At 23.9% G+C, this 18,720-nt stretch overlaps 3 protein-coding genes and 1 long non-coding RNA gene across 7 annotated transcripts; 2 read left to right on the forward strand and 2 right to left on the reverse strand.

The window, feature by feature from the left end:
- Positions 1–639: 639 nt before the first annotated feature.
- On the reverse strand, positions 640–10,386 carry LOC126903903 (E3 ubiquitin-protein ligase rnf8-B-like). Of its 4 annotated transcripts, XR_007703631.1 has the most exons (10): positions 10,155–10,386; positions 9,885–10,050; positions 9,046–9,151; positions 8,895–8,956; positions 8,607–8,821; positions 8,305–8,518; positions 8,007–8,241; positions 2,347–2,449; positions 929–1,151; positions 640–854 (listed from the first exon to the last, which is right to left on the reverse strand). XR_007703631.1 is itself a non-coding variant. In XM_050682478.1 (9 exons), the coding sequence occupies exons 2-8, from the start codon at positions 9,994–9,996 to the stop codon at positions 2,368–2,370; spliced, it is 1,026 nt and encodes a 341-aa protein (XP_050538435.1). In that variant the 5' UTR covers positions 9,997–10,050; positions 10,155–10,386; the 3' UTR covers positions 894–1,151; positions 2,347–2,367. The 4 variants fall into 4 exon arrangements, 3 of the variants coding, with proteins under 3 accessions (XP_050538435.1, XP_050538437.1, XP_050538434.1); XM_050682478.1 differs by lacking the exon at positions 640–854 and having other exon boundaries at positions 894–1,151; XM_050682480.1 differs by lacking the exons at positions 640–854; positions 929–1,151; positions 2,347–2,449 and adding an exon at positions 4,283–4,997 and having other exon boundaries at positions 10,155–10,384.
- On the forward strand, positions 2,332–3,671 carry LOC126903915 (uncharacterized). The gene is made up of 3 exons (XR_007703635.1): positions 2,332–2,467; positions 3,190–3,336; positions 3,410–3,671. It is a non-coding gene; the product is annotated as an uncharacterized LOC126903915 (long non-coding RNA).
- Positions 10,387–10,494: 108 nt separating the features above from the next.
- LOC126903897 (coiled-coil domain-containing protein 186-like) lies at positions 10,495–12,375 on the forward strand. Its single transcript, XM_050682467.1, has one exon. It carries the CDS (start codon positions 10,720–10,722, stop codon positions 12,181–12,183), a length of 1,464 nt encoding a protein of 487 aa, XP_050538424.1. The 5' UTR covers positions 10,495–10,719; the 3' UTR covers positions 12,184–12,375.
- Positions 12,376–13,116: 741 nt separating this feature from the next.
- LOC126903899 (E3 ubiquitin-protein ligase CHFR-like) lies at positions 13,117–18,715 on the reverse strand. Its single transcript, XM_050682471.1, has 10 exons — positions 18,586–18,715; positions 18,341–18,513; positions 18,040–18,150; positions 17,787–17,950; positions 17,100–17,217; positions 16,382–16,498; positions 16,099–16,168; positions 15,674–15,771; positions 13,884–14,082; positions 13,117–13,640 (listed from the first exon to the last, which is right to left on the reverse strand). Exons 2-10 carry the CDS (start codon positions 18,461–18,463, stop codon positions 13,375–13,377), a joined length of 1,266 nt encoding a protein of 421 aa, XP_050538428.1. The 5' UTR covers positions 18,464–18,513; positions 18,586–18,715; the 3' UTR covers positions 13,117–13,374.
- Between the last annotated feature and the right edge of the window lie 5 nt (positions 18,716–18,720).

An 18,720-nucleotide genomic window follows, 5' to 3' on the forward strand; every position in this document is an offset into this window, starting at 1 on the left:
TCTTAATATAGGTTTAAAATGAAATCTATATTAAATATATTAATTTAATACATATTTTATTTTAAATAATATTAGCCACAAGTGATCAATTTCTATTATTTAATAATAGGTGTTCTCCATTTAAACGCTTTATCTTTATAAATCATTGAAAATAATTACTTATGGAAGAATATTTAACGGAATCCTCGTTGCCCGATAATAATAATTTTGTAAACTTTAAAGTTCTATAACTATTTTTGACCGATATTTTATTTTTGAATATTTGTAATCAGAAAAAAAAAACAAATAGTGTGGGAACTTAATGGTTGTTGTTCCTTATATTTAAATCTGAAAATGCCTTGGTCAGTGCAGTCGGCATTACTGTTTCTGACGTTTAATAAATCATTCAATATTCTTTTAAAAGTTTTGCTTTTTAAAATTTCTGGAATTTAAACCGAATAATCCATTAGTACTTTGAGTTTTCATAATTTTTTGTTTATTGTTTAACAACCGAATAGAAAAAAAACCCAGAGATTTTTTTTTGTAAAACAAATAATGAATAGTCGTCGACTTAAGCAAGGTCAAGTGTTAAGGATGGAATTATATTTGTTGAAATACTCCAATGTTATAATAACAGATATCAAAAAAAAAAGTTTGAATTAATTACATAAACCCAGTACACTTAAATCTAAATAAAATGTTCTTATTAATTTAACTTTTCTTGTAATTGTCGATATCAATGTCAAAACTAGACCATTGAAGTGATGGACACAATACTACATTACTTACTAGATGAGTTAAAATTTTTGTAATTTAGTGACGAGTTCTCTTTTTCATAAGTATCCATTTTCATATTTCTAACTTGTAAAACAATTCTAGATGGTTTGAAATTAATAATAAAAAAAAGTTAAAAATAATATTATAAAACTTTATAAGTTTTATTTGTTACGCCTATGAATATATGATAAATTGTGTCTTCTTCTTTTTCGTCGCTTTAATCCCTATTACTTGGAGTCGGCCGTCCTTATCCTAAAACTTCCACTTGACACGAACTCCCACACAGCCATCCTCATATCGCATTCAATAACATCCCTCCATTTCTTTATTGGTCTTCCTTCAACATTCTTTCTAAAACTGTTTTACAGCTTCTCCACATAACATGACCAAATCTTCTAATCATAATAGAATATAATTATACTATTTATAAATAAATATATGATAATAAAGTAATATATCAAAATAAATATATATAAGCGAATAATTTATTTATAATAAATAAATAACAATTTATTTTAGAACGATTAAATTATAATAAAACTTTAACAACCATAATGAAAATATCCTTTTTCTTTTTCCTCGCCATTATCCCCTCGCTACTTGAGGTTGTCTATTCTTATCCTAAAGTTCCACTTGACACGATCTCCCATATCATCTACGAACAACAGCCGTCCTCATATCGCATTCAATAACATCCCTCCATCACTTCATTGGTTTTCCTCTATCACTTCTTTATTCAACATTCAACTGTTCTTGCAACTTCCAATTTTTAACTCCTCATAAAATGCTCCCCGAACCATCTTAGTCTATTTTCTTTCATCTTATCAACAATTGATACTATACCTATATTCCCTCTTATACGTTCGTTCCTTATCCTATCACTCAATTGTCTAAGCATTCATTTCTGTGCTCCATTCTCTTGTTAACCGCCCATCACTCTGAACTATACATCATAGCTAGTCTCGCTACAGACTTATAGAATTTATCTTTCAGCTTCATTGGAATTCTCTTATCACATAACACACAAGATGCTTCTCTTCACTTCAACCAAAGTTAATCTTGTGTCTTATGTTCTTTTCAATACAACCGTTCTTTTGCACAACTGATCCTAAATACTTAAAACTTTCCACCTCTCCTAGCACGTTCTCACTTATTGTCACTGATCTTATTATTTCAACAACCTCGTGTTCTCCATGTCAAACTCGTACTCTAAATACACTGTCTTACTTCTACTTATTCTTAATCACATTCATTTAAGAGCATCTCCACACCTCTAGCATTTGATTAATTTCTTCCTATCTTCTCTTACTAACACTATGTCGTCATCGAACAACATGCATCACGGTAAATCTTCTTGTAGAAAACTAATTAAATCAATTTCATACAACTCTATATAAATTGTAGTTATAATTAAATTTATTTGGTGAAGTAATCAAATAATGTAAGTAGCAATTGTCTCTATGGCATTTCACAGATAATTCTTGAATTTACTGTATTCCCAATTATTATTAATAATGTCATTATTGTTGTAAAAATTTTTTTCAGATTTAATTCTATTGACACAGCCTGTTTTGGGTTTTTTGAACTTACATTAACTGAATGAAAATGTCTTCAGTCTGTATTTATTACATGAGAGGAACTTGTCGATTTGGTGACCGATGTTGGAATTCTCATGATCTCGACTCTGCACGGTCTGAAAGAGAAAGCCCACGTAAGATATTTAACAAAGTTTCCAAGATAGAAAACAACAGTAATATTTGTATTTTTTTTTTCTGATGCCTGATATAATTATGAGAGATAAAGGTGTTAGTTACTATTTTGATGTGTATTTTTAAAACAACATTTCAGTTTAACTACTACATATATATGTTATAGAATACTGTTACTAAAAATGTATACAGTCAATAATATTTCCTAATATTTTTTTAATTCAGAACATACTAGTCTTTTGTTTATTAATCTTATTTTTTTTAACATGTCTTTAAAGATCTTATGCTAGAATTGTATTTTAAAACACTAATTAGAAATAATTGATCAACATAGGTTGATCGGTTTATCACAAACCACTTCATTACTCAAAATAAATACAATGTTGAAAAAATAATTTTAATATTTTTTAGTTCCATATATTTCTTGATTTATCAATTAATAATTACATTTAGAATCATCCCGTATAACTTTAAGGGCAGTCAACTATAATACAGGTTTAACGGTTTATCACAAACCACTTCATTACTCTGATAATCTCAAATCATTTTTAGTTAAAATTTGGTGAGATCTAAAAAAAAATGAACAACATTTTACAAAAAATATGATAAAGCAATACTAAAAAATCTAATGTTTATTTTATTAATACGGCATTACTAAAAGTTAATTTTAATAAACATTTTAATTTCATTTATTTATTATGTGATTTAAAATTTTTTTTAAAAGGTTCTGAATAACATTGATGGAATTTTAACCGGATCATCCATTAGTATTTTCAGTTTTCATAATTTGTGGTCTACTGTTTACCAATTGAATAGAATAAAACTGGGAAATTTTTTTTGTTAAACAAATAATGTATAATCGTCGAATAAAGTAAGGCTGAGTGTTAAGGATGGAACACTTCCCCACAAAAACAATTTTTCTTACAATTGATTACATTTTAAAGGTGAGCTATAAATAAACAAATTTTGGTTCACACAATGAAGAGGTGCGGCCTTGAAAGTATGTAGTTGACGTACAACAAATCATATCCTAAACTTGGGTAAATAAAAATAACTGTTTAGTATTTGTTGAAATACTCCAATGTTATAATAACACATATCAAAATAAAAAAGTTCAAATTAATAACATAAATCGAGTGTACTTAAATCTCAATAAAACGTTCTTGTTTATTTAACTTTTCTTGTAAGTTTCAATATTAATGTTAAAATTAGATATTGACTCCGTTCAAAAAATTTTTGAATTGCAATTATGAATATCTTTTATAAACTGGTGATCTAGTGAAATTATAATTTAATCCCCCGCCTGAAAAGGGATACCAAGAAAATAGTTATTTCACTGCACTCAAAATTTTTTGAAAATATTTTTATCATTATTTTAGCTTACATAAAATTCTTACATTATAGTAACTATAATTTTAACTATTGTTGTTAAAATTAATGATTTTGTGACATAATTGTGGAATCCTGTTTGGTCAAGTTTGCGCTCATTATCCAGAAAGAGTCCAAAATATTAAATCACGTCATAGCCATAGTTTCATTTAAATGAATGGGGAATAAATTCATGGACACAACAGTACATTACTTACTAGATGGGTTATTATTTTTGAAATTTTAGTGAGTTTTTGTGAATAATTTTCATTTTTTAAATTTATAACCCATAAAACTATTCTAGATAGTTTGCACATAATAGTTACTTTCACATATTTTTTGAAAAATAATACTATAAAACTTAAAATTAAAAAAAAATTATTTTAACTGATACTGTATATATTAGTTGTGTCTATGAATATATGATAATAGAGTAATATATAAAAATGTCAAAAGAGCATATAATATATTTATAATAAATAAATAACAATAATTTCATTATGTACAAATAACCTTCTCTTAAAATTAACAAAAATATACTCATGGGCGCAATGTGGGGGTCAGTCTAGAAGGGTCTAAACTCCCAAAAATTATGAAAATTACAAATTAATCATAAAGAAATATTTTTAAAACGAGGAGAAAATAAAATAGATCTCCCAAACATTTTGTTCAAATTACGCCTATGAACATTTAAAAAAAAAGATTCTATTTATAAAATAATATAATTTTACTAAAAATACAATGTATTCCTAGATTATTTTAAAGAGGAATGTTTAAATTATTAATTCAGAGAATTAATATAAGTCAAGAAAAAATATATTTTCTATCTGAAAAACTAAGTAAAATATAAAAAATAGGTTTTCAGGCAACGTCAAAAATATACAAATAATGCCATGGTATTTAATAAGTGATGCATTTGAGCAACACGTACAATCTAATAATTATTACAGAGGAGTATAATGTTTGTATAATATCAGCCAAAATATAATACATTTTTACACAAAAATTATTTGACTTATAATCTAAATATTAGGTTTATCTAGGTCATGAAATCTGCTAATACAGATAATGTTTATGGTAGTTAAATAATACTAGTGAAATAGGTACTATTTCACACAGCAATACTCAAATGATCTTCGGGTCTGTTATCCAAGAAAGAGATATCTGAAACATGTAGAATAATGGTAAATGTTTACCATGATTATATGGTCTTAATAAGTTTGAATTTGAATTAAACTAGTGCTGATTAACAATTGCAAAAAAAATTATAAAGGAAGTTTCTAGAACATAAAATTTTTACTATTGTACTAAGCGTAATAACAACATTATCAACAGCTTACAGGTGAATAAAAAAAGGGTTTAATTTTTTAATCCAAGTATATATTTTTGACTCTTCAAACTTATATTAATATTTTAATTATTTAGGCAAAATTTATACAATTTTGTTATTTTATTTCTTAAAAAAAATAAATGATAAATCAAATTATAATATTTTTATAATAAACCTATGACTCAGAGTTACTATTGAATAATTATATTAAATTAAAAAAAGATAATAAAAAATTATTAAGTGTAGGAAACAGGTGTTGCTAATCACAGAAAAATAAAAATGTTCACAAATAATAAATAATATACTTTAATATAAACCTTACAATTAAGTATCATCATGAACTCAAACATTAATAAATAACCCACTTAAATTTAAATAATATTCGAAATTAATATTAAATATAAGAATATTATTATAGTATAAATATTAAGTAAAATTAGTTGCATATTATGGCTCCTATAAAGATTTTTAAATAAATAACTTTCCCAAAATATGAATGAAAATAAAATAGGAAATATATATATATATACAATTCTTATGAAAACGTTATTTTGTTTTAACAATAAATAATTTAAATAGAATAGTAACGAAGGGTTCTGTAGCCCAACTATTACATAGAATACTATTAACTATTAATAAATAATAATATTATTATACACCACAAAAGAAAAAAATAATAAAAATTAAGACATAAATAAACAAAATAAATGTAAATTGAATATATTTATTGGTTGTCCCAAAACAAAGCATATTTGAAAAAAATGACTAAGATTAGCAAATATTGGGATGATAAAAAGCGGTTAGATCTACCAATCGTCAGGTTCTTCCATTAGGGCTAAAGGGCAGTTGGCAGACGAATGTCCCATATTGTCACAATAAGAGCAAAAACGGTACTCATATTCATTAAGACTGATAACCGGAAAAAAAATAAATAGGATAAGGTTATTAAATTTAATTCATCAAAAGAAATTAAATAAAACATTTAATTTAATTTATAAAAATAAACAACTATTTAAATTTATAAATGTGTAACAATTTGATGATTCCATTTCTCAATAGAACAAGCAACATTGCACATAATAAATATACAATAAAAACAATAAGCCTATTATTTTTACTTAAATTAGATTTATTAATCAAATAATTTTTATAATTATAGCCTAATGCCCTCAAGCCAATCTTAATAAGCTATATTAGATCATTTTTACATCTTATAAGTTAAAATTTTTACTAATATTTATCATGAATGCTAATACAAAATATTTAATTAGCAATTATTTTAGAAAAACATTTTTTATATTTTTAAAAGACTTAGTTTGTATAAGTTTGCGGTTTTTGTTAAATAATATATAATAAACTTTTTGATACTATGTATATCTAAAATTTTATCACTATTTAAACATTTATTTAATATAGTTAGAATCTTAAGCACACTTAATTGGGACATATTTAAATTTATATATTTTTCTATAATTAGTGTCAATTTTGTTATCACATAAAATTTCAAGATTAATTTTTAAGGTTATCCTTTATTTAACAAAAATATTTGATTTAAAAAATATTTCATTTGCTCAAATATAAATATATCTATCTAGTTAAAACTTGGTGAGATCTAAAAACGTTAGGGGGACATATATGTATCATGAGTTCTCATAAACAACAATTTATAGATAAAATGATAAAGCATTACAAAAAAGTCAAATTTTTATTTAATTATTACTTNAAAATCAATATAATTGGTTTAAAAACATTTACATTTTATAAATTTATAGTTGAATAACTAGGTAAATTACACAATTGAAACCAAATTATGAATGACTTGGATTAACAAAACAAAAATCACATTTAAAAATAGTAAAGCAGCAAAAATTTCAGCTATAAAAAAATAGATATCAGTATTAATATGACCAATGAAATAAGCGTAAAAAATTTATTAAGCTCAAAAATGAAAAACTTTATCACAACCAAAAATCAGATTCCGCAATTAATTACAGTTAGTAAATTAAAAACATATATATTTTTGTTAATTAAGCATTGAGTGAATTGCTAATGAAAAATTGAAATAACAATAAGTATATACAATATTATGTAAAAACAAAAAAATTAAAATAATAATTATTATTTACTACAAAAGAAGTTATAAATAAATAAAATAATACTAAATGTTTTAATTATTTAAAATACTTCGACTTTAGTAGTAATCATTAAAAAACGTGAACATATAATATTAAGTTAGTTGAATTAAAATTATTATTGGAAATTTTCTATTAGTAAATTTTATAATATAAAATATAGTATAATCAAATATAGTTAATAATAATACTGTATATTTCTAGTTTATAGTAAAGAATAACTAGTGATAAACTAATCTAATTATTTTTGTAATTCAAATTATACTTCATAACAGGAACAATATGTTACAAACGAGATCCATTAATACAACATAATATACTATTGTGTAAGTTTAAGTAAAATTTTAAAATATATAATAAGTTATTTACAAAAATTAAAATTTTCGAGAAAAAATTCACTCAGTCGTACAGGCAATAATAACTATTAAAACTTATCAAGGTAATAATGGAAATTTTTATGTAGAAACTGTATTAGACTATTAAAGTTATACAAGCTATTTTCTAATAAACACCATAATTTTAACTATTTAACCAAAATAAAATTTTATTTAAAATCAACTTAAATTAAATTATGTCTCTTTTAATATTGATTAATTAAAATAAAATTCAAACAAAAAAATATATATATTTTGACACACATAAAGAATAACATAACTACACAAGTTACCCACTTGATGAATGAATTAATTTATGTAATATAAATTGTAGTACCTGTCTAAACTGCTGTCAGACAAATTGTCATCCCATTCAGTTTCATCCCTATCATTTCTATTTCTACTTCCTAAAACATCACCTAATCGAATTGGATCAAACAATGCTTCTTCTAATGCTATATTCCAATCAGCACCTTCTCTACTCCGTTCTCCCCAAAGCATATTTAATGTTCGTCGAACAGATTGACCACGATTACGACGTCTGTTATTGGTTCTTCTATTCCTATTTCCTTCTATAGTAGAAAAATTGAACTAAATAATAAAACGACTTTAATGTTAAACCATAGATTATTTACCTCTAATATTACTTCTTTCTACTTTTAAAGTTTCTCTTCTTTGTTTTACTTCTTCGGGTAAATGATCAGAGATTTTGTCTAAAAAGCTATCTAAAGTTAAGCAGTGTGATTTGCTTCTAACATATACGCGACAGGTAGGACAATGGTTTACACGCCTAGTCCATGATTCTATACACTCATGACAGAATGTATGAGAGCAATTTAAAACTGTAGGCTAAAATAATATACAGTTTGAATACAACTCAGGTTAATTTTTCAAAAAATTATACAGATATATATAATTTTTTAAGGAAAAATTATACCTTGATAAATATTTCGTAACAAATATTACACTGCAGGTCACTTTCAATGGCTTGTTCTAATTGATGTTCTATCCAGGAAAAATTATCGCCATCATCTTTATTACGTAATTGTTGTCGTAGAGTCCTTACTTCATTTTCAGACTCATTTAATTTTTTAACAGCTTCAACTAGCATACTATCAGGTGTACCTTCTCTAGTTTCTCCGGAATCTTTATCTAATTAAATAATTAATATACAGTTATAAACAATTTAAATTATGATAGTAATTATAATTGATTGTTATTTTACTTGACAAAGACCAAACACTTGATTTCCCAGTATTTTCAAGATTATTTTGGTTTCGTTGAAATCTTTATCAAAACAAATTATAAAATATTACAAAAAATATAATTAGACACCATACAAATTTAATGAAAAAAAAATGTATGCTTTTACTTACTTTTGAGCCGAGTCCAAACGTCTAGGCCTAGGCCTAGGAACACTACTGGCATGTGAAGCTACAGGACTAGAAACATGCTCTTCTCTATCATCAGATGAACTGTTAACTAAAATTATAACATATATCAAATTATTATATTTTAAATAATTGATTATAGTAAAGATTTTTTTTAAAGATTTTTTTTTACATTTTTAGGAATATTTATGGGTGTTAAAAGGTTTGTATATTTTCAATTGTAATTAAACAGATAACTAAAGATTATTATAGTTTTTTTATTTAACATGTAACATGATAGATATCTTACTCATTGTAAGTTATATATCGAGTTTCTTTAAATTTAATACAAAAAAATTGAAGTTGACTGCCCTTAAAGTTATACGGGATGATTCTAAATGTAATTATTAATTGATAAATCAAGAAATATATGGAACTAAAAAATATTAAAATTATTTTTTCAACATTGTATTTATTTTGAGTAATGAAGTGGTTTGTGATAAACCGATCAACCTATGTTGATCAATTATTTCTAATTAGTGTTTTAAAATACAATTCTAGCATAAGATCTTTAAAGACATGTTAAAAAAAATAAGATTAATAAACAAAAGACTAGTATGTTCTCAATTAAAAAAATATTGGGAAATATTATTGACTGTATACATTTTTAGTAACAGTATTCTATAACATATATATGTAGTAGTTAAACTGAAATGTTGTTTTAAAAATACACATCAAAATAGTAACTAACACCTTTATCTCTCATAATTATATCAGGCATCAGAAAAAAAAAATACAAATATTACTGTTGTTTTCTATCTTGGAAACTTTGTTAAATATCTTACGTGGGCTTTCTCTTTCAGACCGTGCAGAGTCGAGATCATGAGAATTCCAACATCGGTCACCAAATCGACAAGTTCCTCTCATGTAATAAATACAGACTGAAGACATTTTCATTCAGTTAATGTAAGTTCAAAAAACCCAAAACAGGCTGTGTCAATAGAATTAAATCTGAAAAAATTTTTTACAACAATAATGACATTATTAATAATAATTGGGAATACAGTAAATTCAAGAATTATCTGTGAAATGCCATAGAGACAATTGCTACTTACATGTGTTTGATTACTTCACTAAATAAATTTAACTAAAACTACCAATCATATGATTTTTTGGTCGGATTTAAAAATAGAAGAACGTTCAATATATTAAGTCCGTGTACTACGGAGATTTTTCTCGGCACTTTATTAAACGTGCAAATAATGAGTGCAATTTATGGGACGAAAACGACAAGCATTTTAATGTAAGTTAGTAGATTCGGTAGGACAGTAATTTGCTGTACCGGAATGTGGGGTAGACATTCATAGTAAGTGTTACCAATATGAGATAAACATTATCTTATTAATATAATATTAACTCACTGTCAAGTAGTTATGAAGTGATTAGATTGATTTCTAATGTGATACGAGACTGAATAAAATCATTGAGTAGTCTATGAATAAAATATTTACTAATAACACTTTTAAAACATTTTAATAAATTTTTAGTCGTGGTGTTTATGTTAAATTAATTGTTCTTCCCAATATGAGTTATTAAAACAAAATTTTAATTTAAATATGTTCATTATTTTGAAATTGTTTTAGGATGGCTTAATGTTGGTCTTATGTTTTTTTTCTAAGCATGGAAGTAGATACTACAAAACAAGATCCTATAGACTCACCATGTAAAATTAATCAGATAAAGAAGCTGGATGATATCAATAGTAATGTTCAAGAAGAGACTTGTTTAGTTGATGAAGGTCAGAAAGTTGAATCGTCATGTGTTAATGGTAAAAAATTGGATGAGTTTATGTGGCAACAAAAAGATGAACTTGACTATTTTAAAAGACAATTAGCCGTAAGTGAGCATAAATATTTAACTGATATAAGTAAATTAAAATCACAAATACAATCATTAAGTAAGGTATATGAGACAGCCAAAAATGAAAAAGAATCAGCATTTATGCGATATGTATTGAAAGAAAAAGAAATATTAGATTTGAATAATGAGAAAAAAAAGTTGCTTGATGGTATTAAGGAAAAAGAGAAACAAATTGTAAAATTAAAAACCAATAATAGAGAAGCAACAGATTTTTTGAATACTATTGAAATAAAAAACAAAGAGCTAAAAGAAACAAAAATTTGTATTGAAATTTTGAAAGAAGAGAAATTAAAAATATTAAAAGACTTGGAATGTTGGAAAATTAAACATGAGCAAATTACAAAAACTTCTCAAGAAAGTGAAAGTAAGTTAAAACATGAAATAGAAACTTTACAAGTTAAATTAGAGGCATTGACCAAAGAAAATGAAGCATTTAATCAAGAAAGTAATTTAGAAAAACTAGTTATTGAAAGTCAATTTTATGTAACTTTGAAAGAACATTCAGATCAACTTTTAGACCAAGTAAATGTATTAAATAGAACTGTTGAAGATTTGAACTGTAAATTGACAGAATGTGCATCAACTATCACCTCATTAGAAAATGTTAATATTGATCTTAAGACACTTATGGAAAGCAATGAAACAAGAACAAAAGAACTTCTTTTATTTACTGAGAGTATAAGTTCACTTAATGCATCATTACAGACTGAAAATACAAATTTACATGTTACATTAAATAAAGTACAAAACAACTATGAAGTATTAAAGAAAAAAAATAATGAACTCAAATCTATTATTATAAATCAAAAAAGTGTTTTAGAAACAGAAAAAAACACATTTGAAAATGATAAAAAAGAACTAGCTAATCATTTAGCTAAAAAAATGCAAATGGTTGATGAGTTAAAAACAATGTTAGAGCGCACTCAAGATGATTTGCACGTTTCTAAAAAAAAATTTAAAAGTACAGTTGCAGAGCTCACAAAAGAATTAAAAAAGAAGAATATGGTTGATACTTCAGTGGAAATGAAAATGATATTAGACAAGATGGTCAAATTACAGCAGGAAAATGCTAGAATTAGTGAAAAGTTAGATTTTGTCGAAGATCATAATGCACATCTGCTCTTAGAGTTAAAGAAAAAAAGAAGTATTATTTTAAGGCATGGGTTGTCTGATAAAAATACATCATTTTCTAAAACTAATGAACAGAAGAACAAAAAGTATTAGTTTACATTCTATGATTTTATTTTTGATGCGATTATTATTTTTAACTAAATTATAACTTATCTAGTCCATGTATTTTGCATTAATACACTTAAATTGTAAGCATACATATTATTATTTTATTGAATTATTGTATAGTTTTATCAACATATTATTAAAAATCAATTATTCCAATGTGCAATTTGTTGTTGTTTTATGTATAATTTAAAATTTGAAGAGTCGTTTAATTTTTAAATATATTTTGAGACTTTTTATTGTTTAATCATAAGGTAAACTATAAATGAAGGAAAATAGTTTTTTATTTTCTTAAATATACTTGATTGTCAACACAACCATAGGTACTGATTACTTTTTATATCAATATTAAACTATAATAAGAATTAATCATTTATAGCTAATATTAATAACTAAAAATATATTTAAAATATTAATTTATATTTAAAACTAAAAAATATTTAATTGTAAAAATTAACAAGAATATTTGAAATGTTTATAATTAAGAACTACTCATAAGAATTATTTCTCTAGTTAAAAATATCACAAATAATATAAATATTTTTTCGTTTTTAAAAAAAATAATAGGTTTAAAATTATAGAAGATTCACCGAAGACAAATAAAATATATCTTATTTTTTTAGATATATTACAGAGGGATTAATTATTAAATATTTTCGAATAAAGGAAAAAATAATACATTGAAAATTAAATCCTTATATACCAACCTAGCTGCTAAGGTTTTATTTCATTATTCAATAGAGTTCATGAATTTTATAATAAAAATACTTATGGTTATTTATATATTTTTTTAAAATCTGAAATAATATGATATTGTGTTCATAGTTATTAAAAAAATACCTATTTATTTTACTTGGTATCAAATATCTTTTAATTAAAATTTAAAATATAATAGGTGAGATAATGTATAGAAAATATTTTATTTTTAACAAAAAGATAAATTATTTTAATTTTACATAAAATTTAACAATTTTAAATTCAAAGTTTAAATATTACAAATGTTGTATGAGTTTATTAAACCAAGTTGTACAAAAACAAACTAAAATTATTTACAAAATGCACATGAATCAATTCTTTAATTATATTTTGTACATTTTCCTAAAAAAAAAAAAAAAAAAAGTAAAAAGTAATTTCTCTTTTGGATAGTTTAAAACATTATATTAGTCGAAATTCATGTATTTATCGTGACATATTATGGGTAAGATCTACAACTTCAATAGGTTCATTTGTTCTAGGAGTTCTTCTTCTAGGTACTTCAATTGGCATAAAATTACTTAAGTCGATTTCAAAATGAGGAAAAACTTCATGAATTCTTTGCATTATTTCTTGATGAACATGAGTAGGTTGTGTATTTCGACGTTGAGTTCTACCTCTTCCTCTACCACCTCTTCTTGCAGTAGGTGCAGGTGGTGCTTGATCTACTTGTGGGACATTAACTGTCAATCCTAAAAGTATTTATAACACTAAATATATATTAAACTTATATTTTAAATATGTAAAAATAATTGTGTATTGGTTTATGTGTAGTTTGTGTTGGATGAAATGTAATAAAGTTGCAGTTTTTCTAGATGAAAAGAATAAAAAATTTAACATAAGTATCAATTATTTTCAATAAACTAATACTTAATTTTTATTTAGTATGAGTTAATTTGTTAATAATTTTGAAATAAATGTTCAAATATACTTACTTTCTTGTTGTACTTTTTCCCGCTGTTCTTTTATTGCATTTCCAAGAAGATCACAAATATTAGTGATAAAGTTATCTAGAGATAGACAAAGAGTTTTGGTTTGAACAGAAGTTCGACAAACAGGACAAACTTTACTTTTTTTCAACCAAGTATTTAAACAAATTTCACAAAATGTATGACTGCAATTAATTGCACACGCCTAAAAAAAAATAATCAATTTTTAAATTTAATTTACAGATGTAAAACTCAAATTTTCTTGAACTAACAACTTGAGATGGAACATGTTTTATTCAAACTTCAAACCCAAATTCTAAAATAAAATAATTTAAAAAAGAATTTTGTTGGTCTAAATCTATGGATGGATATTATATGAGCCTTAAATAAAATTTTAAACATAAATTTTTAGGAGTTGAAGTATGTGATTTTTTTAAAGTTCTTTAGAATTATTATAATAACCCCGACTATGCTTATATCGTTGACACAGTAACATACGTGTTACAGCAGGAAAGCAGACTGCACACATAAACACTTTTGAAATTCATGGCCAATGTGCCATAATAATATATCCCTAACGACAGTTGACTTTTTACCATTATCGCGACCATTACTCTTTGTCTTATATTTAACTTAACTTACCAACCGCGTAAATAGTGTGTGTATGTTGTAGCCATCAGCTCCCTATTAGATTATATGATTTGTAGGTGTCCAGTAGGTTGTACTATTTATTTAATATCTCTTTACTTCATAAATATTTTTATTGTTATTAACTAAGAGAGTTATAAATATATATTGTAATGCGACCCTTGGTAATTCCTCTTAGGTAATATAAATTAAATAGGAAACCTCAGTACCCAAGGTAGATATAGCTTAACCAGCTATCCCTCTTTAGTTCTTTGGAATACAGTTGACGGGCATTTAGGCTCAACCCCTAAATAGCGACTTAACAGCTAACTTATCAAAAACAAAATTTCTCAATATAATAGAAACAAATTTGTTTGACAAATGACAGAAAATATCTTTTTCTATACACATTATTCAAGATTTCAAAAACTCATTTCTGTGACTTATCTAGATTTTAGTTAAAAGAAGTAACAAAATTATAAAATAATAATATATAGAAAATGACATAGTAATATTTTTTATATTACTTAAATTGTATTTAATTTTCATAAAAAAACAAATTTACTTTAAAATGTTACACATTATGGCAAAGTGATGTAAATGTAAGTGAATGAGGTAATTGTAAAATAATTTTTTTATCTTAGAATATAAAACAAATTATATTTTAAATTGGAAAGTTGTGTCTTCATATTTTTAGCTATTATATTAATTGCTAGTTCAAAATAAAAATATGTACATTTATCTAAAGAAAAGCATTTACAATTACCTCACTGCATGTTACTTAAATAAAGTGTAGATTTTATTATATGTATTCTACAATTGATTTTTAAACACCTTATAATTAAATCTAACCGCATTGAAGAAATAATAATAATATTTTAAACTAATAAAAATAAAAATTTTCATTAGATATTCTTTTTTTAATTAAATTATTTTTAATTAAAATAGTTTAGCTTTTCTTTTCACAAATTTTATTTAAAATTCTTGAGTTAGCAAGTTCAAAAAGTTTTCTGATATCAACTATCACTATCACTATCTACTATCTCTAGTATAAAAAAGTATTCTCAAATGCATTTTTTAACATAAGTAACATAATAAAATTGTTAGAAAACTTTTAACATGATGACGCTTTATATTTACCCTAATAATAGATTTAAATGTAAAAATACCTTAACCATTAATTCATTACAAATTGGACATTGAAAATCATTTTCTAGAACACTATAAACTTTTTCTTTGATTGTTTCTTCAATTATTGATCCTTGATCTAGAAAAAAAATTAATTTATCAAAAAAGAAAGATAGTAATCAAAGAAAGTTGGAGTTAACAAACTTTAACTTTATTTATTTTTAAAAGCTGATGAAGTAAAATATAAGCCCAAAATTAATTTTTACTCCTATATGTGAACTCCATTCAAAAAATTTATAAATTGAGTTAATAGCTTATTCACTTATATATTTTATACAGATAAATAAGTCCAGATTAAGATACAGTATTTTCATGCTACATATTAAGAATATCATGCCCCTTCTCTTAAACATGTTAAAAATCAAATAAAGTAAGTTAATAACAATATATATATTTATATAATCACCTTGTTGTATTTTTAAAGTACTTTGGTAATCTAAATTCTTTTTGGTTAATTCATTTATAGTGAGTTTATGCTGTGAAAAAAAATTTTTGAATATGATTTAATGCAAAAATATAGGTTAATAAAACATGATTTTAGAACTAATTTAAAAATTACTACACTATATATATTTTTTAAATTACAGTTAATGTTAATAAAAAAAATATTATATTGTAAAAATAATATAATATGTATTAACCAGAGGTTAAATTATTTTTAATTATATTTTTAGTAAAAATATAATTACTTTTAAAACTTCTTCGTTTAATTTTTTAACTGCTTTTGATGCTTGATTAATTATTTCATTAAATTCATATAATTTTGCAGTTATACAATGCTTCAATAATGCTTTTTCAATTTTCAGCTACAATAAATCAACTAATATTAAAAAAAAATTGAACTTAAATAAGTGATACAATCATATTTTGTGCACAAATTTTGGTTCAGCTTATAACACTTAACAGTTAGTTCAGCATTCATGCTTATTATAGATAGATATACAAGAACACCTTACAATGTTAACACATGCATTCTTATAGAATACTGTAAGGGAAGATGTAGTGCGACAGACAAGCAGTTGACACCTTCCATATGAATGTTTAACATCAATTTAATATTATTATAATATTTATTTCTCATTAAAACAATAATAATTATCATGATGTTTATAGCATATCGTCATCTACCTGATGGACGTTCTCAACATATCTTGTATCCACAGATTATTAATATTATTTAATTTAATTATTAATTAACCTTATTATTTGATTCCATTGTATTTTAATTAGCTTTTCTAAGGGGATATAAACTAATTAAAAAGTTGGGTTACTGTTGAAAGGCATTTTAGATTTGTACACAAATAGGATCGTATCATAAGTAACAATTAAAAATAAATATATAATTTATATATTCATTTAAAGAAATAAATTGTAAAAAAAATGGACATTCATAGAATTAAAACTTACATTGTCAACATCAGATTGAATTTTTGTTAAAACATTTTTCATAGCTAAATTTTTATTTAAAATTTGTGATTGGGTTTTACTAGATTCATTTTCTTTATCATATAGTTCGTTATTTCGTCTGAAATAATAAATACAATTAATTTAAACATCTAACTTTCTGTATTTCATTATAAAAATTAAATACAAAAGATAAAGCAGAGTAAATATAAAAGAATAGGGTATTACATGAATGAAAATATTTTAAGCATAATTCTGAATTTCACATAAATGAAAGTTTTTTCAAAACATTTTTTTAATCAATTTAGTTTTTTATAATGAATAAGAATTTTTAAACATTTTTTGTCAGCAAAGCTTAGTTTAAAAGTTAAAATTTAGAAAGGAATAATTATTTTTATTTTTTAACAATATTATTCAATAAATCTAAAATCTATATTTAAAGTCTTATAAACAAATATTGTTCAGACACTTTGTAATTACTATATTATGTGATTGCAAAGTTTGTAATAAAAATAACTGACATGTATTAAAAGAATGAATTAAAATATTTTTATAAATAGTTTTGATTTAGATATTATTAATCAATTTGATGGCATTTTCTAAAATAAACAATACATTTGATTATATTAGTGTAGCATATTCATATTCTACAAATTAGGTACATACAAGATGTCTTAAGAATAATCTCACTTCAATTTTTTATCTGCATATGTTTGAAAAACAAATCTGTACAGATATTTATAATTTCCACTTCCATCTGCAAAGGAAATAACATCTCCATGATTTAGAACTTGATAATCATTTTGGTTGTTAGGAATTTGCACACAATTTATGTAAGTCCCATTACCTGTTCCCTGTAATACAGATATGATCAACTTAGAATTAATTATTTTCTTTTGATAGCTAAATTAATATAAACACGTAATAAAAATTTAAGTCTTACATTGTCAGAAATAACATATTGGCCATTGCATTTATTTATAAAACAATGTCGTCGTGAAATAGCTTTTTCTTCAATTACAAGTGAACAGGCAAGAGAACGTCCAATAACAAACTGAAGAGTTATAATATATCAATTTAATAACGTTAAAGAAAAATAAATCATTAAAGTATAATATTTTAAAATATAAAACAAAGATGACTTAAAGTTAACATAGAAATTATTTTCATATAAAAATATATGTATATTTAATAAGTTCATCTAAATACTTAAATAGAGTTTATTTCTGAAAGAAAAAATCTACCTCAGCGTCACCAATAGGATAGTTAATGCCACTAGCCAAGCACTGTAATGTTGCATTACCAGCTATGTCAGAATAACTGTTACTTCTTTTCAAGCTCATTGTATTTTTTATGTCTTTAAACATTTATGGTATTCAGTTTAAAATCTAACATATAAATACACTTTAAAGTAGACCTAAAAGCAATGAAAATATTTGTTTTTAATTAAAAACATTGGAATCTATGGTAGCACATGTTGATTACGTACTGTTTACACAAAATAAAACAATTTTATAAAAGTTTAGAGAAAATAATAATGTTAAACAAATAAATAACTGTAGTCAATATTTTTAGTTAATAAAAGTTATAACGTTTTTTGTGATAAGAGTATTAACTACGATTG

Source organism: Daktulosphaira vitifoliae, unplaced genomic scaffold (genome assembly GCF_025091365.1).
Source record: "Daktulosphaira vitifoliae isolate Bord-2020 unplaced genomic scaffold, ASM2509136v1 Scaffold_4, whole genome shotgun sequence".
NCBI lineage: Eukaryota > Metazoa > Arthropoda > Insecta > Hemiptera > Phylloxeridae > Daktulosphaira > Daktulosphaira vitifoliae.